We start from the raw sequence: 22,868 nt of genomic DNA, 5'->3' as shown, positions 1-22,868 counted from the left end.
AAGTCTTTAATCTATTTCTAAATTAATTTTTGTGAGTAGTATAAGATAGGGTTTCAATTTCATTCTTTTGCATGTGAATATTCAAGTTTTCCCAACATTTATTGAAGAGTCTTTTCCTCACTGAGAATTTTGGCTCCTTGTCAAATATTTGTTGACTGTATATGCATGGGTTTATTTCTGGCTCTCTCTTATGCTCCATTGGTCTGTGTGTCTGTTTTTGTGCCAGTACCATATTGTTTTGGTTACTATAGCTTTGAATATAGTTAGAAATCAGGAAGTGTTTTGCCTCCAGATTTGCTCTTCTTTCTCAGGATTGCTTTGGCTCTTCAGGTCTTTTGTGGTTCCATGTGAATTTTAGAATTTTATTTCTTTTTCTGTAAAAAAATGCCATTGGAATTTTCATTGGGATTGCATTAAATCTATAGATGGCTTTGGGTGGTATGGCCATTTTAACAATAATAAGTCTTCCAATTCATGAACATGGGATGTATTTCCATTTATTTGTATTTTCAATTTCTTTCATTACAATTTCACTTATTTCAGTTTTCATTACAAAAACTGTAAGACACTATTATAGTTTTTTCAGAGTAAAGATGTTTTACCTCCTTAGTTAAATATATTCTTAAGTACTTTATTGTTTTGGGTGCTATTATAAAGGGGATTGTTTTCTTTGTTTCTTTTTCAGATATTTCATTGTGAGTATACAGAAACACAATTGATTTCTGTATGTTGATTTTGTATCCTGTAACTTTACTGAATTCATTGATTAGTTTTAACAGTTTTTTGGTGTAGTCTTTAGGATTTCCTATATATAAGATCATGTCATCTGCAAAAAGAAACAATTTTCTTCTTCCTTTCTGATTTGGATGCCTGTTATTTCTTTTTCTTGCCTGATTGCTCTGGCTGGGACTACCAGTACTATGTTAAGTAGGAGTGGTGAGAGTGGGCATCCTTGTCTTGTTCCTGATCTGAGAGGAAAAGCTTTCAGCATTTCAGGTTGAGTATGATATTAGCTGTTGTCTGCTCATATATGGCCTTTATTATGTTGATGTACATTTCTTCTATACTGTATTTGTTGAGAGTTTTTATCATGAAAGGATGTAGAATTTTTGTCAAATGCTTTTTCTGTATCTGTTGAGATGATCATATGATTTTAAACTTTCATTCTGTTAAATCACATTTATCAATTTGCAGATGTTGAACCAACCTTGGCTAGGGCTAAAATCCTACTTGATTGTAGTATATGACCTTTTAATGTGCTGTTGAATTGGCTTTGCTAGTATTTTCTTGAGAATTTTTGCATACATGTTCATCAGTTACATTGGTCTGTAGTTTTCTTGTAGTGTCTTATCTGGCTTTGGTATCAGGATAATGCAGGCCTCATAAAATGAGTTTGTATGTGTTCCTTCCTCTTCAACTGTTTGCAAGAATTTAAGAAGGATTAGTGTTAATTCTTTTTCAAATGTTTGGTGGAATTCCCTAATGCAGTTAACTGGTCCTGGTTTTTGTTGTTGTTAGGAGTTTTTTGATTACTGATTTAATCTCCTTACTTGTTATTGGGCTCTTCAGATTTTCTGTTTCTTTTTTTTTCTTTTTCTTTTTTAAAGATTGACACCTGAGGGGGCCGGCCCTGTGGCCGAGCGGTTAAGTTCATGTGCTCTGCTGCAGCGGCCCAGGGTTTCGCCAGTTCAGATCCTGGGCACAGACATGGCACTGCTCATCAGGACACATTGAGGTGGCATCCCCCATGCCACAACTAGAAGGACCTGCAACTAGGATATACAGCTACGTCTGGGGGGGATTTTGGGAGATAAAGCAGAAAAAAAAAAAGGAATTTGGCACCTGAGCTAATAACTGTTGCCAATTCTTTTTTTTTCCTGCTTTTTCTCCCCCAATCCCCCCAGTTCATAGTTGAATATTTTCTAGTTGTGGCATGTGGGACGTTGCCTCAGCATGGCCTGATGAGCGGTGCCATGTCCGCCCCCACGATCTGGACCAGCGAAACCCTGGGCCGCTGAAGCAGAGTGCGCAAACTTAACCACTTGGCCCTGGTGCTGGCCCCAGATTTTCTGTTTCTTCATGATTCAGTCTTGGTAGATTGTATGTTTCTAGGAATTTGTCCATTTCATGTAGGTTATCCGATTTGTTGGTGTATGATTGTTTATAGTAGTCTCTTCTGATCATTTGTGTTTGTATGGTATCTGATTAATGTCTCCTCTTTTATTTCTGATTTTATTTGCCTCTTTTCTCTTTTTTTCTTAGTCTGGCTAAAGGATTATGAATTTTGTTTATCTAAAATCAGCTCTTAGTTTTGTTGATCTTTCTGTTTTTCTGGCCTCAATTTCATTTATTTCTGTTCTCATCTTTGTTATTTCTTTCCTTCTCCTAACTTTGGGCTTAGTTTGATCTTCTCTTTCTAATTCCTTGAGGTATAAAGTTAGGCTGTTTATTTGAGATCTTTCTTTTTTCTTATGTAAGCATTTATTGCTATAAACCTCCGTCTTAAAACTGCGTTTGTTGCATCCCATGAATTTTGCTATGTTGTACTTCCTTTTTCTTTTGTGTCACGATTTTTAAAAAATTTCCCTTTTGATTTTTTCTTTGGCCCATTGGTTGTTCAGGAATGTGTTGTTTCATTTCCACATATTTGTGAATTTTCCAGTTTTCCTCCTGTTACTGATTACTTGTTCCATACCATTTTGGTCAGAAAAGGTACTTGCTATGATTTTATTCTTCTTAAATTTGCTAAGACTTGTTTTGTGACCAAACATATGATCTGTCTTGGAGTATGTTTTGTGTGTGTTTGAGAAGAATGTATATCCTCCTGCTTTGGATGGAATGTTCTGTGTATGTCTCTTAGGTTCATTTGGTCCAATATATAGTTCAAGTCCAAGGTTTTCTTATTGATTTTTTGTCTGAGTGACCTATCCATTGTTGAAAGTGGGGTATTGAAGTCCCTTACTATTATTGTATTGTTGTCTATTTTGCCCTTCATATCTATTAGTATTTGCTTAGTATATACAGGTGCTTTATTGTTGGGTGCATAGATATTTATGATCAATATATCCTTTTGGTGAATTAATCCCTTTATCGTTATAAAATAACCTTCTTTGTCTCTTGTTTCATCTTTTGAGTTAAAACCTATCTTCTCTGAAATAAATATAGCTATTTGTCCTCTCTTTTGGTTTTCATTTTCATGAACTATCTTTTCTATCCCTCATTTTGAGCCTTTATGTGTACCTAAAGCAGAAGTTTGGCTGTTGTATGCATGACATAGTTGGGTCTTGTTTTTTAACCAAGCAGTCACTCTGTGCCTTATGATTGGAGAATTTAATCCATTTACATTTAAAGTAATAATTATTGATAGATAAGGACTTATTAATGCCATCTAATTAATTGTTTTCTGGCTGTTTTGTGGTTTCCTCATTCCTGTCTTCTTCTCCTGCTGTCTTCCTTTGTGAATTGATGAATTTCTGTAGCTTTGATTCCCTTCTCTTTATCTTTTATCAAATGCAAGTTTTTGCTTCTTAGTTACCATGAGGCATCCATAAAATGTCTTGTAGATATGAGTCTATTTTATGCTGATAACAATTTAACTTCCAATGCATACAAAAACTCTACTGTTTCATCCACCCCACCATTTTTTTTTTTAAGATTTTATTTTTCCTTTTTCTCCCAAAGTCCCCCAGTACAAAGTTGTGTATTTTTAGTTGTGGGTCCTTCTAGTTGTGGCACGTAGGATGCCGCATCAGCATGGCTTGATGAGCAGTGCCATGTCCGCACATAGGATGCAAACCAGTGAAACTCTGGGCTGCCAAAGCAGAGTGCGTGAACTCAACCACTCGGCCATGGGGCTGGCCCCCCATTTTTGTTTTTTTATGTCACAATTTATAAGTAATTTACAAATTATTGTAGCTATAGTTATTTTTCATACTTTTGTCCTTTAACTTTTATATTGGAGTTAAGTTGTTAATACACCAACATATTACAGTATTAGAGTATTCTAAATTTGACTGTATACTTACCTTTACCTGTGTGTTGTACGCTTTCATGTTGCTAATTGGCATCTTTTCATTTCAGCTGGTAGAACTCCTTTCAGCATTTCTTGTAAGGCAAGTATGGCGGTGATGAACTCTCTCAGCTTTTGGTTGTCTGGGAACATCTTTATCTCTCTTCATTTCTGAAGGTCAACTTTGTTGGGTAACGTATTCTAATTGGAAATTTTTTTCTTTTAGCACTTTGGATATATCATACTGTTCTTTCCTGGCCTATATGGTTTCTGCTGAGAAATCTGCTGATGGCCTTATGTGGGTTCCCTTGTAAGTCAGGATTTTTTTCCTCTTACTCCTTTTAAAATTCTCTCTTTGTCTTTGATGTTAGACAGTTTTGTTTTAATGTGTCTTGGAGAAGGTCATTTAGGATTAAATCTCTTTGGGGAACTGTGAGCTTCATGAACTTGGATGTCTAACCCTCTTCCCAGATATGGGAAATTCTCAGTTACTTTTTAAATAAGCTTTCTGCCCTGTCTCCCTTTCTTCTGGGACTGTAATAATACGTAGATTATTTTTCTTAATGGGGTCCCATAATTCACATAGGCTTTCTTCATGTTTTTCCATTCTTTTTTTCTTTGGTCTCCTCTGACGGGGTAATTTCAGAAGTCCTGCTTTCTACTTCACAGATTCTTTCTTCTGCTTGATCCATTCTCCTATTGATGTGTTCTATTGTATTTTTCATTTCATTCATTGTATTCTTCAACCCTTGAATTTCTGTATGGTTCTTTTGTGTGATTTCTCTCTGTTAAACGTCTCATTTTTTTTGTCTGTTGTTTTCTGATTTCATGGAATTGTCTATGTTTTCTTGTAGCTCACTTAGTTTCCTTAAAACAACTATTTTGAATTCCTTACTGGGTAAATTACTGATCTCCATTCTTTGGGTTTAGTTACTGGAAAATTATTGTATTCCTTTTGTGTTGTTATATTTCCTTAATTTTTCATGTTCCTTGATGTCTTGCATTGCTGTCTTCACATTTGAAGAAGCAGTCACCTCCTCCAGTCTTTACTGACTAGCTTTGGGAGAGAAATACCTTCTGTCAGCCCTGTTAGGGATTCTGAGGCTTTCTTAGACCTCTTCTATGGGTACGCTTTCTCCACACTTCTTGCTTCCTCTTGTGGCAGAATTCTTAAGCTTGTATGCCTTCTCTCAGTCCTGCAAAGCTAGACTGGGTGTGACAGCCTCCCTTTTGCTTTCCCTAGTGCAGTGCCAAATATTCAAGATTGTAGTTTCTCCTGGACTGGCTTTCTAGTCACGCTCACTAGCCATCTGCAAAATCTTGCTGTCACGGCCATGGGGGGCACACGGAGCTGTCCACGGGTGGTGGTGTGTGTGGGTGAGGCATGCAGAGTGCTGAGGGTGCCCATGGGCCAGTTGTGGGAATCTGCAGGTGAGGCATACGCAGTTGCTCATGGGCAGGACCCTTGATGGAATCCATGTAGTAGTTAGTAGGATCTGTGTCCCTTTGATATGTTCCTGGCTGTTTTTCCCTTAGCCACTTACTGCCCCCGTTGTGCAGCTCACAGCTCAGTATTCTGGATGGGGCCCAAGAAATGAGCCTCTTTGGCAGCATCCAGCACAGCCAGGGAGGCCGAGTGCTAATTCACACACACTCACTTTCCCCGGCAGGAGAAATCACTGGCAAGTAAGGGTTTTCTTGGTACTGCGCTGTGTCCTCTTGTGGGAGGGGTGACGCATTAAGTCAGACATTTCCTCTTACTCTCTTCAATGCGTGCAATCTCGGACTTTTTGTTTCAACGATTTCTGGAATTTCTTTGCTGGACTCCTGGACTTCCACAAAGGCGCTCTTGTCTGTGAGGGGTTATCATAATTGGTGTTCTTTGGGGAGATGACAGTCAAAAACTCTATTCTGCCATTTTGATGATTTCACTCTCTCCTAAAACTTTTTATCATCAAACTATAATCAAAGTTTCTTTTTACAGAAAACTCTTGAAACTTTTATGATAACTGTATCACAGAAAAATGATTCACTGTATATTTTTATGGTCGCTCATTATTATTTAAGAATCCGTAAGTGAAGTCTTATGAAAGGTACAGAATAACTTGTGATTTGGGAAATTCCAGTTTCTTGTTCCCAAATCTCAATTATTAATGTCTGTCTGGAATTTGGAAATAACATTGGGAAATATAATCATTACCATACTGAAAAGAGAAGAATACATGATTTTACACATACTGAATCTGAGAGCAGAGTTACCTCACCCCTACCCCCGCCCCCCATTTCTCCTCTAGGTTCACCTAATGCTGGTAGCCAGATATGAGGCTGAAGTTTTAGTGTCAGGGCTTTCTGAGTAGCCCTAGAGAAAAAACCTGACACGGGTTTCCTTGAAGATCTAGGTCATAAGCCCCACCCACAAGTTCAGGATAAACATTTTAGTCCCCTACTGTTAATCATAAGCAAACACCCTAGTATTACTAGTTATTTGAGGAAAGCCTCTTACGTTGAAGGTGGGAGATGGGAACTAAAACAAATAAACAGAGAAAAGCCACTTGGATGAGACTTTGCAAAGAGAAAAAAACTACCAACAATTCTCTGCCCCCAATTATTAATATATTAAGAGAGACAAGTGATGAGGGTGAAATAAAAACCGTATTCTATAAAGACATAATTAGAAAACAAAAAAAGAATTTAAAACATGATGGTAGAAATGAAACCGTAGGAGGATTGTAAGGGGAAATTGCCCAGAAAGTAGAGCAAAAAGACACGTAGAAAATAAAAGAGAGAACACTTAGCAGACTCTTCTGGAATTTAAGTGTCCATATGATTAAGTTCCAGATAGAGTGGCCCGCCCTGTGGCCAAGTGGTTAAGTTTGTGTACTCCTCTTTGGTGGCCTGGGGTTCACTGGTTCAGATCCTGGGCACGGACCTACACACCGCTCATCAAGCCATGCTGTGGAGGCATCCCACATAGAAGAACTAGAATGACTTACAACTGGGATATACAACTGTGTTCTCGGGCTTTGGGGAGGAAAAAAAAGAGGAAGATTGGCAACAGATGTTAACTCAGGGCCAGTCTTCCTCAAAAAAAAAAAAAAAGTTCCAGATAGAGAAAAAAGGGGGACATGAAAAGGAGAAAATAATAAATAACTCAAGAAAGTGACCCGTAATTGAAGGTTAGACTTTTCAGATTGAAGGTACCCACTGAGAGCCCAACCTAATAGATGAAAATGTACCTGTGCTAAGGCACATCATTAGGAAATTTCAAAATAATGGGAAGCAAAGAGATGAGTCTAGGGTGCAAAAAACAGGTCACGTATATAGAATCAGGAATCAAAATGGCTTTGGATTTCTCTGCAGCAACCTGGAAATGAGAAAACAGTGGAGCAGTGCCTTCAAAATTCTGAGGGAAAATGATTTTGAACTTTGAAGTACAGTCATGCACCGCATAATGACATTTTGGTCAACCACATATACGACCGACCACATATACGACAGTGGTCCTGTAAGATTATAATGGAGCTGAAAAATTCTTATCACCCACTGACATTGTAGCTGTTGTAATGGCATAGCCCAGTGCATTACTTATGTGTTTGTGGTGATGCTGATGTGGACAAACCTACTGCTCTGCCAGTCACGTGAAAGTATAGCACATACAATTATGCATAGCACATAATACTTGATAGCGATAAATGACTGTTACTGTTTTATGTATTTACTATACTGTTTATTGTTATTTTAGAGTGTACTCTTTCCACTTATAAAAACAAGTTGATTGTGAAACAGTATGCTATGTTGCACTAGCAGCAGCCTCATACATCTCACATTTACCGCATCTTTAGATCGCATCATTTTCTCCTGTGCTTGATTTACTCTCATGTTGTTTTGTTCATCGTGGCCCCTGAGAATACAAAATCCACTGCTAACGTCACCAGTAAGAGGCCACATCAAGTGATTGACATGGAAGCAAAATTAAAAGTGATGAAGGACTGCAAAGGTAAAAAGTCAGTGATAGTTATTGCTCGCCAGTCAGGGGTGTCCCACTCCATCATAGCTACGATCTTGACGAACGAGAGCCAAAGGATGGAAGCTGTTAAAGGATCTGCTTCATTAAAGACAATGAGACTCACAAAAAAATTCAAGAAAGGCCTATATCAGACATGAAGAAACTTCTAATGACCTGGATTGAGGGCTGGACACGGAAGCATGTCCTTCTCAGCACCATGACGATCACAGCCAAAGCAAAAAGTTTGTTTGCGATGTTGAAAGAAAAGGCTGGTTGAGTTTACTGCTAGCTCTGGGTGATTTAAATGATTCAAAAATTGTTATTCATTACATAACGTGAAAGTGAGTGGTGAGTCTGAGCGCTGATGTGAAGGCAGCTGAAGGATTTTTGGAAACTCTAGGTAAGCTGATTGTGGAGGAAAATTACTTGCCGGGGCAAATATTTAATATGAATTAAACCTTCCTGTTCTGGAAACAGATGCCTGAAAGGACTTTTATCCATAAGGAGGCAAGTCAATGCCAGGTTTTAAAGCTTTTAAGGACAGGATAAAAGTCTTGCTTGGGGGCAGTATTGCAGGCTACAAATTGAAACTCTTTGTGATCTGGCACAATGAGAATCCTAGGGCCTTCAAGAATGTCAGTAAGCATGCATTGCCTGTGAACTACAGGAGCAATAAGAGGTCCTGGATGACCTAGTTTGTCTTCCAAGACACCCTCCTGAATAGCTCGCCAGTGAAATGGAGAAGTACTGTTTGGATACTAACATACCTCTCAAGACTGCTTATTGTTGATAATGCTCTGGACATCCTCCTTATTTTGGTGATCTTCGTCCCAATATCAAAGTCATGTTTCTCCCTCCAAACACCACCTCTTTGATCCAGCCAGTGGATCAAGGAGTTATAGCAGATTTTAAGGCCTAATGCCTGAGGAGGACCTTTGTGCAGGCTGTTGCTGCAAATGAGGAAGATGCTGAGAAGACACTGATGCAATTCTGGAAGGATTACAACATCTCTGACTGCATCAAGAACTTTACTTGGGCTTGGGGTGATGTCACCAAGGAGTGTAGGAATGGCACCTGGAAGAAGACATGCAAGAGCTTCGTCCCTGACAGCAAGGATGAAAAGGTTGCAAAAATCAACAAGCCTGTGGTTGAGATGGCAAGTAACTGTAACCTGGTTGTGGGTACGGATGACACCGAGGAGCTCCCAGAGGTGGTTCCTGAGGAATTGACTAATGAGGAGTTGTTGGAACTAGAAGAGGAACCCATGGCTGAAGAAGCAGCAAGAGCAAAAGGAACTGCAGGAGAAGAAAAAGAACCCCCAAGGAAGTTCACAGTTGAAGAGTTTAGCAGAAGCTTTTGCAGACCTCAGCGAGCTCCTTAAAAAGTTTGAAAACATGGATCCCAATATTGAAAGGTTTTCATTAATAGAGAGGAACGTTTATGGTGCTCTATCTGCTTACAAGCAAATCTATGATAAAAAAAAAATAAACCAAGGAAACCACCACGGACATATTTCTGAAGAGAGTAATACCTCCTCAAGAAGAGCCTCAGGCAGGCCCTTCAGGACGCATTCCAGAAGAAGCATTGTTATCATAGAAGATGACGGCTCCATGTGTGTCATTGCCCTTGAAGACTTTCCAATGAGACAAGATGTGGAGATAGAAGACAGTGACATTGATGATCCTCATGATTGAGGTCAAGGCTGATGTGTGTGTTTGTGTCTTAGTTTCTAACAAAAAAGTTTAAAATAAAAAATTTTAAAAATAGAAAAAAGTTTATGGGATAAGCATATAAAGTAAAAATATTTTTGTACAGCTGTACTTGTTGTTTGTGTTTTAAGCTAAGTGTTACTACAAAAGAGTCAAAAAGTTAAAAAGTTTATAAAGTAAAAAAGTTACAGTAAGCTAAGGTTAATTTATTATTGAAGAAATAAAATATTCTTTAATAAATTAACTGTAGCCTAAGTGTCCAGTGTTTGTAACGTCTATAGTAGTGTCCAGTGTTTGTAACGTCTATAGTAGTGTCCCCTGTTTGTAACGTCTATAGTAGTGTCCAGTGTTTGTAACGTCTACAGTACTGTCCAGGAAAGGCCTTGGCCTTCACGTTCACTCACCACTCAGTCACTGACTCACCCAGAGCAATTTGCGGTCCTGCAAGCTTGATTCTTGGTAAGTGCCCTATATAGGTGTACCCTTTTTGATCTTTTATACCCTATCTTTACCTTTTCTATGTTTAGTTATGTCTAGATACCCAATACTTACCAGGGTGTTACAGTTTCTTACAGTATTCAGTACAGTAACATGCTGTACGGGTGTGTAGCTTAGGAGCAATAAACTATACCATATAGACTAGGTGTGTAATAGGCTATACCATCTGGGCTTGTGTGAGTACACTGTGATGTTCACACAGTGATGAAATCACCTACTAGTGCATTTCTCAGAATGTATCCCATTGTTAAGCAATGCATGACTGTATGTACTCCGCCAAATTATGGCCAGTTGGAATAAAGCTATTGTCAGACAGGCAGTGTCTCAAAATAGTTACCTCCCTTGTCCCCTTCATTAAAAATTATTGGAGGATGAGGAACACCAAATCGAGAGTAAACTAAGAAAAAGGAAGACTTGTGATATAGGAAACAAGAGATTCAACAAAGAAGGGAGATGAGCGGAATCCCCAGAATGATGACTAGGCGATTGCAAGCTGCCAGCTGTGTGTTATATGTAGAGGTCACCCACTCTAGTTTGGAGGGCTGTGAATCAAGACAGAAATGTTAAGACAGTAATTACCAAGATGCTTGCTGTCACTGGTAGACCTTTTAAACCCGAGCACAGAATTCCCTGGTGAGCTTGACCCAGGTTTGTCTGTTCTTAGCTTGTTTTGACCATGTGCTACAGAAGTTCTTGCTCTCCCCTCATGCCCTGCCGCCCGGCTCAGCTGAGGATGCTTGTTTCACCTCTCAGATGTATTTGCTTTGACCTACTGCTAGGTCCTGGTGGATAGCCGTGGTGAGCTTAGAAACAATGATGCGCAGGAGCCTGCTCTCCGCCTGTGTTCTTGCTGTAAGTTCAGTACTAACCTACACTACCCTGGTAGAAGCCTTGACTGAGCTTGACCTTTGTGTTTTTCAGGATTCATTTCTTTGCCTGCTAACTTTTCCAGAGAGGAATTCTGTTAACTTTTTGGACAACTGAAACTGGACAGTGATGCAGAGACTGTTCAGTTTATCTTTCCCTATCCTTCTTTACTTACCTTCGTTTTTAAGGACACCGTGCTCTTGTGTATCTGGGTTTATGATTTCTCATCAGGTTTTCAAAACTGAAAATACATTGTTCAGAGGAATATGTATTCGTATGTATTAGGGGTAAAACTAATCAGAAAAGCAAGGGAATGATTAACAGAGAATCGGGATAATGGTTCCCTTCGGGGAGGGAAGGAGGTGGGATCAGGGGGCTTCTAAAGTCTTGTTGAAGATCTTTTTAAAACAGGGCAGTGGATCTATGGGGGTTTGTTGAATTAATTTCTCTTCATATGCATGTATATTTCGTATATTCTTATATGGTTGAAGCACATCAAAATATCTTTTTATTGAGATATGATTGACATAATATTGTTACTTTAATTTATTTATTTTTATGTTACTTTTAGGTACACAACATAATGATTCAATATTTATATATATTTTGAAATGATTACCACAGTAAGTCTAGTTACAACTGTCGCCATATGTAAATTTTTTTTCTTATGAGAACTTTTTATTTTTAATTTATATATGTTCCTGGTTTTTTTTTTTAAAGATTTTATTTTTTTCCTTTTTACTTCCCAAAGCCCCCCGGTACATAGTTGTATATTCTTCGTTGTGGGTCCTTCTAGTTGTGGCATGTGGGACGCTGCCTCAGCATGGTCTGATGAGCAGTGCCATGTCCGTGCCCAGGATTCGAACCAACGAAACACTGGGCTGCCTGCAGCAGAGCACACGAACTTAACCACTCGGCCACGGGGCCAGCCCCTTGTTATGAGAACTTTTAACTCTCTTAGCAACTTTCAAACATGCAGTACCGTATTGCTAACTGTAGTCCCCATGCTGTACATTACATCCCCATGACTTATTTATTTTATAACTGGAATTTTGTATCTTTTGACCCCCTTCACCTATTCCGCCTACCCCCACCCTCTGCCCCTGGCAACCACCAATCTGTTCTCTCTGTCTATGAGCTCAGGTTTCTTTTTTCAGATTCCCTATGTAAATGAGATCATATGATATTTGTCTTTTTCTGACTTATTTCATTTAGCACATTGCCCTCAAGGTCCATCCATGTTATCACAAATGGCAAGATTTCCTTCTTTTTTGTGGTTGAATAATATTCCCTTGTATATATACACCACCTTTTCTCTATGCATTTGTTCATTGATGGACATTTAGGTTGTTTCCATATCTTGGCTTTCGTAAATAATGCTGCACTGAACATAGTGGTGCATGTATCTTTTCAAGTTAGTGTTTTTGTTATCATTTAATAAATACCCAGAAGTGGAATTACTGGATCATATGGTAGTCTATTTTACCACCTATGTTTTTTTCTAGGAACTTTATGATTTCAGATCTTACTTTGAAGTGTGTAATCCATTTTGGTTCATTTTTGTGTATGGTGTAGGATAGTGGTTTGGTTTCATTCTTTTGTATTTAACTCTCTGATTTCCCAGCACCATTTGTTGAAGAGACTATCCTGTCACCATAGTATATTCTTGCCTCCCTTGCTGTAAATTAATTGACCGTATATGCATGGGTTTATTTGTGGGCTGTCTATTCAGTTCCACTGATGTCTTTGTCTGTTTTTATGCAATACCATACTGTTTTGATTACTATAGCTTTGTAATATGATTTGAAATCAGGGAGCATGATGCCTCCAACTTTGTTCTTCTTTCTCAAAATTGCTTGCCTATTTGGGGTCTTGTGTGGTTCCATACGAATTTTTGGCTTGTTTGTTCTAGTTCTATGAAAAATGCCATTAGAATTTTGGTAGGGATTACATTGAATCTGTAGATTGCTTTGGGTAGTATGGCCATTTTAACAATATTAATTATTCCAGTTCATGAGCATGGAATGTCTTTCCATTTATTTGTGTCTTCTTCTGTTTCTTTCATCAATGTCTTATAGTTTTCAGTGTATAGGTATTTCACCTCCTTGGTTAATTTATCCTTAGGTATTTTATTCTTTTTGATGGAATTGTAAATGGGATTTTTTCCTGAATTTTCCTGTCTTTAGTTCCTTATGTGTGTATAGAAACTCAAGAGATTTTTGTATATTGATTTTGTATCCTGCAGCTTTACTTAATTAGTTGATTAGTTCTAACAGTTTTTTGGCAGAGTCTTTAGGGTTTTTTATATATAAGATCATGTTATCTTCAAATAGTGACAGTTTTACTACTTCCCTTTTTTATTTGAATACATTTATTTCTTTTTTTTTTTTGCCTAATTGCTCTGGCTAGAACTTCCAATACTATGTTGAATAAAAGTGGGGAGAGTGAGCATCTTTGTCTTGTTTCTGATCTTAGAGGAAAAGCTTTCAGCATTTCACCATTGACTGTGATGTCAGCTGTGAGCTTGTCATCAATGGCCTTTATTATGTTGAGGTACATTTTCTCTATACCCACTTCATTGAAAGTTTTTATCATAAATGGATATTGAATTTTGTCAGATGCTTTTTGTGCATCTGTTGAGATGATCATATGATTTTTATCCTTCATTTTGTTAATGTGGTACATCACATTGATTCATTTGCAGAGTTGAACTATTCTTGCATCTCTGGAGTAAATCCCACATGATTCTTTAAATGTATTGTTGAATTCAGTTTGCTAATATTTTGTTGAGGATTTTTGCATTTAATTTGCAAAATATAGATAGTGCATCTATAAGGGAAATTGGCCTGTTACTTTCTTTTCTTGTGGCATGCTTGTCTGGTTTTGGTATCTGGGTGATTCTGGCTTGGAATAAAAGGGTTTGGAAGTGGTCTCTCCTCTTCTGTTTTTTGGAAGAATTTGAGAAGAATTGGTATTAATTCTTCTTAAATGTTTTGTAGAATTTACCAGTGAAGCCTTCTGGTCCTGTACTTTCATTTCTTGGGAGTTTTTAAATTATGGATTCAATTTCCTTAGTAGTTATTGGTCTGTTCAGATTTCCTATTTCTTTATGATTCAGTTGGTAGGTTGTATCTTTCTAGGAATTTATCCATTTTTTCTAGGTTGTCCAGTTTGTTGGCATATAATTGTTCATTGTGGTATCTTATGATCCTCTGTATTTCTATGCTATCAATTGTAATGTCTCTTATTTCATTTCTGATTTTGTTTGAGTCCCCTCTCTCTCTCTTTTTTGTTTTTTGATGAGTCTAGCATAAGGTTTATCAATTTTGTTTGTCTTTTCAAAAAATCAGCTCTTAGTTTCATTGATCTTTTATTGTCTTTTTAGTCTCTGTTTGATTTATTTCCACTCTGATCTTTGTTATTTCCTTCATTCTACTAACTGAGCTTCATTTGTTCTTTGTTTTTTTAGTTCCTTGAGGTGTAAAGTTAGGTTGTATATTTGAGATTTTCCCTGTTTCTTAGTGTAAGCGTTTATCACTATGAACTTCTCTCTTAGAACTACTTTTGCTGCAACCCATATGTTTTGGTATGTTGTATTTCCATTTTCGTTTGTCGCAGGTATTTTTTTAATTCTCTTTGATTTCTTCTTTGACCTATAGGTTGTTCAGTAGCATGTTGTTTGTGAATTTTCCAGTTGTCTTCTTGTAATTGATTTCTAGTTTCATAACATAGTGGTTGGAAAAGATGCTGATATGATTTCAATTTTCTTAAAGTTATTAAAACTTGTTTTGTGAGCTAATATTTCTATCCTGGAAAATGTCCCATGTGTACTTGAGTAGAATGTGTATTCTGTTGCTTTTGAATGGAATATTCTGTATATGTCTGTTAACTCCATATGGTCAGTGTGTCATTTAAGTCCAATGTTTCCTTATTGATCTTCTGTCTGGATGATCTGTCCATTGTTGAAAGTGCAATATTAATTATTATTATCATATTGCTGTCTGTTTCTCGCTTTAGGTCTGTTAATGGTTGCTTTATGTATTTAGCTGCTGCTATGTTGGGTGTATAAATATCAATGTTATGTCCTCTTGTTGGATTGATCCTTTTATCATTATGTAATGACCTTGTCTCTTATTATAGTCTTTGTCTTAATGCCTATATTGTTTGATTTAAGTATTCCCAGCTACCTCAGCTTTCTTTTGGTTTCTTTTGTCAACAAACTGGACAACCTAGAAAAAATGGATAAATTCCTAGAAAGATACAACCTACCAACTGAATCATAAAGAAATAGGAAATCTGAACAGAATAGAATATCTTTTTCCATCCCTTCACTTTCAGTCTGTATCCTTACATCTGAAGTGAGTCTTTTGTAGGCAGCATATAGATAGGTCTTTTTAAAATCTATTCAGCTGCTCTGTGTCTTTTGATTGGAGAATTTAGTCCATTTACATTTAAAGTAATTATTGATAGGTATGTCATTATTCCCATTTTGTTAATTGTTTTCTGGGTGTTTTGTAGAAACTTTTTAAAAAGTAGATTCCGAGGCCTCACCTTCAGACCCATTGAATCAGAAACTCTCTAAATACTTTCCAGGAATCTGCATTGTAAATTTTACTGTTGGGTAAGAATTATTACTCTGGTTGATCTGTTGTCCTTATTAAGCGTGTTGCCCAGTATTACTGATGTGGTCTGAAGAGTACAGATTGAAGTGGGGCCATTTCTTTCCTACATGTAGTTCCTATGCTGTCATGTATATGAGGAAGTTGTTCCCTTCCATCCACTTACACCAAGGTCTATCATAGGGATCCCTTATCTTTTCATGAGCCTGTATTACCTCATTTTAATTTATGTTAGAATATGTTAAAAACCAAATTACAAGATTTCTGCTGTCACTGCAGTGGGGTTGTAAAAAGTGTAGAGTGAGATATTACATGGTCTCTAATGTGTATTAAAGATGTAAACTTTTTTTTAAGTTTAAGGTGCCAAAGTTTTTTTTAAAAGGAAAGAAATAAAAACCCAAACAAACAAACGCAGTATTGTTTTCAAAGGTGACTTTGCTAGGGGCAGTAATGTCAAAAGGCTCCCATGTGACTTACTACATTTGGACACAGTGAAACCCTGACAGCTGCCTGGCTGTTGTTTTTGTGTTACTTGTATATTTCCTGGTGGAAAATCTAGTCTTTCAGGTCAGTTGTGAAACAGATATCACATGGATATTAGCAGTTTGCTGTGGTGGAAAGGGCTTAGCAACTGAATATTTCATTTAAGATCTGATATCCAGTGCTTTCTTTCTCATCCTATTTTTTTTCGTTTGTAATTTGGGGCAGCAATAATACCTGCTCAGTTGGGAAACTTGGGAGAATGAAATGACATAATTTATGTCAAGCAGTTACCACACTGCCTAGAAGAAATATTAGTTCATAAATATTAGTTCTGTGGGCACCCTTTGCTCAAGCCAGACATCTGGAATTGTCCATGAATTTTTTCAGTCCTTCACCTATCAAAAATCTATCCATTTCATCTCCTTAATAGCTCCAGAATGGGAGTGAGGCATGACCCACATTTTATAACAATTGGGCTTTAAGCTGGCAGTAACTAAACCAATCCTTCAGGACACCAAGTTCCCTTGCACTTTTATTAGTAGTAGTAACTATTAGTTTTCTAAAACTCTAAAAGGATTGTTGTGATTTTCACTTCTACTGGCAAAATTGGTATTGTTAGTACCAATTTCATTATAAATTTGCCAGCATTGTCAGAATTAATTATCTTAAAGTTACCCATGATATGTTGAACAGGTATTAAAATAATACCTTTTTTTTTTTTAAACATCGGCACCTGAGCTAACAACCATTGCCAATCTTCTTTTTTTTTTTTCTGCTTTATCTCCCCAAACCCCCCTGTACATAGTTGTATATCTCAGTTGCAGGTCCTTCTAGTTGTGGGATGTGGGATGCCACCTCAGCGTGGTCTGACGAGTGGTGCCATGTCCGCGCCCAGGATCCGAACCCTGGGCCGCTGCAGCAGAGCGCTCAAACTTAACCACTCGGCCACGGAGCTGGCCCCTAAAATAATACTTGATTGTTATTGTTACTTGTGGGTCTTTTTACATTTAAGGTTAACATTTTCACATGTGAATTTATAGGCATGCAGGATATTGTAGTGTAAAAAGTGTACGCTTTGCACAAAGACACTCCCAGGTTCAAATCTAGCCTCTATGGTTTTATGACCTTAGGCAAGTTATATACTTTTTCTAGACTTCCTTTATTACATTTTTAAAGTAGATTAATAAGATTTGGTTACATACAGGGTTGTCACAATCATTAAAAGAGATAAATTTATATGAAAATGCAAAAGACTAAAAAGAAGAGCCAAGATGCTTTTCAAGTACAGAGTAGAACAATTTGTTTGATCAGATGTCAGAATTTTTAATGAAACTAGATTAATAAAGACAGTGTTGTATTGGTGCAAGGTTGCACAGTATTCTTGGTTCAGTAGATGAATGGAACAGAATAAAGAATGCACAAAAAACCACATGCATATGTAGACATGATTTATTGGAAAGGTGGCATGCAGAACAGCAGAAATATGATGTTTCAGTAAGTGGTGCTGAGACGTCATGTATGTTCATATGGAACAAAGTGAATCAAGACCCTGCCGCACCACACCCATAATAAATTCCCTGTGGATTGTGGACCTACTTGTGGAAGGCAAAACAATAAATATTTTGGGAGACAGTACAGGAAAATATCTAGGTGAACTTTTATGAAAATTTTTCTTGAATAGGACACAAAAAGCATTAACCAGAAAGGAAAAAAAACGATAAATTGGATTTTATGAAGAGTAAGAACTTCTGTTCATCAAAAATCACCTTCAAGAGAGTGCAAGGCAAGCCATGGAGTAGAAGATATTTGCAGTACTGTGACAAAGGGCTCATGGATAGGATATAGGTGGAACTACAGATCTGTGAGAAAAAGACATCCTAATAGAGAAATGGGTGAGAGACTTGAACAGACAGTTCAACAAAAGGATATCGAAACGTCCAGTAAAAATAAGAAAAGGTGCTCAAAACCACAAGTCTTTAGAAATGCAGATTAAAACCATAATGGCATACAACTACTACACACTCACCAGAACATTAAAATGGATTAACGATAGAGAGTTTGTGGGAATATGGAGCAAAGAAATTCTCATACACTGTTGGTGGAATATATGTTGGTACAAACACTTTGGTAAATTGGTTGGCAGTGTAGAAGCTGAATATATGCATATTCTGTGAACCTACAGTTCCACTCCCCACAGAAATGGTGTGCATGTGTGCAACCAAGTGGTGTGTGTATGAATGTTTATAGCAGCGTTATTTGTTCTAGCTCCATAATGAGTTGGGGGATTGTGCATCAACAGTATAGTAGGTGAATAAATTGTTGTGTGTTCCTACCTTGGAATACTATACTGTAATGAAAACGAACAAACTGACCTCATACAACAACATGGATGTATCTCAAAAACAGTGTTGAGCAAAAGAACCCACACGTAAAAGAATAGTTGCTGTATGATTCCGGTGTTTAGAAGTCGTGATAGTTACCCTTGGAGGGGGAAGGCTTAGTGATTGGGAGGGGACAGGAAGGGACTGCCAGCTACTGGCAGTGCTCCATGGTAGTTACATGGGTGCTTGCTGTGTTATAATTTATTGAGCTGAACATATATGTTTTTGTGCTTTTCTTTGTGTGTTAAACTTCAATAGAAAAATAAGAACCACCCAGCTTTATAACACCGAGTAAATATTCAATACAAGATTTTCCTTCTTACCTCTCCATCTAATTTGTGAGCATTTGTGTATGTCCTTTGATTAATTATTAATTTGGGGCTTGATATTATAAATTTGAACCCCTTAAAGATTAGATAGGGACAGTTTTAGCCAGCACACGTACAGAAAGTAACTTTGCCCTTGAAAATTCAGAGCTCCAGCTTTTTGTGTGACCCACAAACAGTATAATTTTTTTGAATATGACAGAGGTGTAATGAGACTCTCTTATGACACATTTGTTGTTTCTTTAAATTTTCATTGTAGAAAAGTCTTAATTGTAAGTAGTTGAAACTGTCACTTTTTTGGGTACTTTTTTCTATTGTTCCAAACCTTATTTTTGACCCAAGAGTTCTGTGGCTTTATAAATGTTACATACGTTCCCTGTTAAATTTAAAAGTTTTTACATATATATATTTTTCTAGTTACAAATGGAATATTGTTTTGAAATTTATATGTTCTAATTGTTGAGTATTTACAAGAACATTGTTGGTTTTTATGGGTGTCGTTTACGTCACGCTTGATTAAACTCATCGATTCTATGGTAATGGTTTTGAGTTGTTCCTTTGTATTGTCTTCCGATACAGTCATATAATTTATATCAACCAGTATTAATAATGGAGATTTTTTAAAACTTTAAAAAAAATATCCTGTTGCACATCAGTATTCTTAATACAGTAAATGGTAATTGAAGTCAGCTTTATTTAGTCCTATCTCTCTCCCTTTTTTAAATAAGTAAAATTTCTCTGTATTTTCTCCACTAAATTTAAGTGGCGTTCTTTTCTAGATTATGCATTCACTCCTGAATACCTAGGAAGGCTCATGGAGTAAATCAGGGGCTCAAACCAGAATTGAAACAGGTTCCAGGCCTAAACCAGGAAGGAGGATCACCGGAGATCCTCAGAGTGCAGACAGTTTTTGCTTTTGACTCAAAATACTCTAAGCATTCGTGTAAAAGAGGTTTTCTTTTCGGTAATGTAAAAGACAAATTCTTTTCTCTACTTTTATTTGTTACTGAAAGAGTTTTATACTTTATTCTTTTTTTTTTTTTTTTAAAGATTTTATTTTTTCCTTTTTCTCCCCAAAGCCCCCCGGTGCATAGTTGTGTATTCTTCGTTGTGGGTTCTTCTAGTTGTGGCATGTGGGACGCTGCCTCAGCGTGGTCTGATGAGCAGTGCCATGTCCGCGCCCAGGATTCGAACTAACGAAACACTGGGCCGCCTGCAGCGGAGCGCGCGAACTTAACCACTCGGCCACGGGGCCAGCCCCTATACTTTATTCTTTAAAAATAATTTAGTAGTAAAGAAGTGTCTTAACTTATGAAAGAGATTCTTTAAAGTAATATATTGCTCTAAGTCTGCATAAACTTGTCGGGTTTTGTAGCTTGCTTTGCTTTGTAGGAATGAAAACAGGTAAGATAGGCAGGATATATCAGCATAGACTCATTAGTGCTGCTGACAGAATGTTATGTTAGTCCATACTATAATTTCTGCGAGGCAAGGGACCCCTTTGAGCCTCCAACGGCCTGAGAAGTTCTTACTTCTTTACAGAGCACCTAGGAGAGAGGTGTGTGTGTTCTGGGTGCGGAGGCCAGCGTTGCTATGGGTTCATTTTCTTAACTCTCTACATTTGTAAACTGTGAAGAATATTTACCATTCCATTTTTTTTTTAATGAAACTGTTGTGATAAAATGCAGTAAGGTCAGTGTGAACATTGAGAATTAAACTATAAATTTAAGGTTTTTTCCCCTCATAAATGTACAGGGATCTTCCTACAGTTTTAGAAAGCTGATCAGGGTTTTTCTACCAGTTTTTTGTCTGTCATGTTACCAGAAATTGTATTTGCAGTCTGAGTCCAGAATGAATTAGAATGTGGGTCTGAAGAAAGTTTCCATGACACAAATCAGGCTGCTTTCAGAGGCTTGCGGTTTTTGCTCTTTTATTATGGGAAATTTCACACATACACAAAATTAAAGAGCATGGGATAACTACACCCACGTATCTATGATCCAAGTTGAACAATTACCTAAAGCTTTAATTTGCACTGATGTTGGAATATTATTATTGATTTGAGGGTTTACATTACTTGTTGTGGTCTATGCTTTTTTCTCCAATTTAAAGAATAAATTTGCCATCAGATGATGCTAAATATTTAGAGCCTAATTTGGACAAGATCCAGCAGAAATCATGGAGCATCCTGAGTTTGCTGGGGCAGGTTTGCTTTTTGTTTAGTGGAGGACGCTAAAGAGGTAGAAGTTACCCTTAAAGTGCTTACAAAGTGATGTAAGTATACAAATATACTTAAGTATACTTACATACTTAACATAGATCTACCAGATGAAGAGGCGAAAGGCAGACCAAAAATCTGTCTAAAATGGCCCCTAGTTCTGGCATTTGTATACTGTCATGCGTGGCTTAACAATAGGCATATGTTCTGATAAATGTGTCATTAGGTGATTTTGTCATTATGTGAACATCATAGAGTGTACTAATATGGAACAAAATTTGCCACCCCAAAATGTGTCTCTGTAACATGAAGATTATTTTAGGCTGGTTATTTATTTTTTTTGAGGAAGATTAGCCCTGAGCTAACATCTGCTGCCAATCCTCCTCTCTTTGCTGAGGAAGACTGTCTCTGAGCTAACATCCATGCCCATCTTACTATACTTTCTATGTGGGACATCTACCACAGCATGGCTTGCCAAGCAGCACCGTGTCCACACCTGGGATCTGAACCTGCAAACCCTGGGCTGCCAAAGTAGAACGTGTGCACTTAACCGCTGCGCCACTGGGCCAGCCCCTAGGCTGGTTATTTTTAAGAAACAAAAGACTCAGAAGGGCCAGCCAGGTGGTGTAGTGGTTAAGGTTGCACGCTCTGCTTTGGTGGACCAGGGTTCGAGGGTTCAGATCCCAAGTGTGGACCTATACATTGCTCATCAAGCCAGGCTATGGTGGAGACTCACATAGAAAATAGAGGAAGATTGGCACAGATGTTAGCTCAGGGACAATCATCCTCACCCCCAAAAAAAAAAAGACTCAGAAGGTTTTTCCTGTTACCTTTTCCTTAACTGCCTAAAAGAATTCAGATTCAAAAACTTTTCTCAGGAAGGGAGCTCTCACCTCAGCATACCATGAACTAGGTGGTAGACAAGGAGGAACCTCGAAAAGGCTGTTTGTTGGGCTCCTCTCTGTGTTCTTCTGTTTCTTTGTGCCCAAACACTTGTTTTACAAATGTTTGCTCCTTTTCACCTACCTGTGAATTGCCTTCCTTCCCTTTGAGGCCCCTGACTCTCCCCACCCCCAACATCTTCTTTTGTCTTTAGCTCAGGATGGTTTTTAATGTGAGGGCTTCAGCCATTTTGGCCAGTTACTTGGTTTTCCTGGGTTTCTTCCCTGTATAGGTGTTACTAAACTTTAGCTTTTCTCCTGTTAATCTTCTCATCTCAATTTAATTCTTACATCAGCCAGAAGAACCTAGAAGGGTAGAGGAAAATTTCTTTCTCACCTGCAGTACTTACACAAACCTAGATAGTATAGCTTTCTACATATCTAGCTTATATGGTACTCATCTTATGGGGCCATTGTCGTATACTTGGTCCATTATTGTCCGAAACTTCATTGTGCAGCCCATTACTGTATTTGAAAAGTTAGGCTGACTCTAATCATGCCTCAAGGATTCCCCACCTCCTCCTAATTTCTGTTTCAATATATTTGTCAAATGCCTCTGGCCATAATTTCTAAGATAGATCTCGTTCTGCAATGATAGTGTCTATGATATGCTAATTAGATGTTGGGATGTTAACAACATCCTAAATATGCGTGGTATTACTTGTAAGACATCAGTAAACTCTATCTAGGACGTATTGAATCAATTGAAACATTCCCTAACAGAATTGTTTCATATTTCCTTTTTGTGGCTGTGTGACAGTGGTGCTGTCTGTGGTAAACAGAGTCAAGTGGAAATCTAGGCAGTCTTTCT

The 22,868-nt window shown here is 37.6% G+C and overlaps 1 protein-coding gene across 17 annotated transcripts in view; it reads left to right on the top strand.

The window, feature by feature from the left end:
- COA1 (cytochrome c oxidase assembly factor 1) overlaps positions 1-22,868 on the top strand; it is a 112,856-nt gene that overhangs the window by 31,717 nt on the left and 58,271 nt on the right. For 4 of the 17 annotated variants that reach the window (XM_070617203.1, XM_070617202.1, XM_008527296.2 and 1 more), the window contains exon 2: positions 4,081-4,112. The exons of 9 other annotated variants lie outside the window; for them this stretch is intronic. In XM_070617203.1, coding sequence (XP_070473304.1) covers positions 4,081-4,112 — 32 coding nt within the window. Of the gene's footprint in view, positions 1-4,080; positions 4,201-4,240; positions 4,320-22,868 lie in introns of those variants that run through there. 4 more of the 17 variants (XM_070617213.1, XM_070617206.1, XM_070617214.1 and 1 more) reach the window with 2 other exon arrangements.

This window comes from Equus przewalskii, chromosome 4 (assembly GCF_037783145.1).
Source record: "Equus przewalskii isolate Varuska chromosome 4, EquPr2, whole genome shotgun sequence".
Lineage (NCBI taxonomy): Eukaryota > Metazoa > Chordata > Mammalia > Perissodactyla > Equidae > Equus > Equus przewalskii.
The sequence above is the reverse complement of the archived record's forward strand: the minus strand, read 5'-3'. Positions and strand labels throughout refer to the sequence as shown.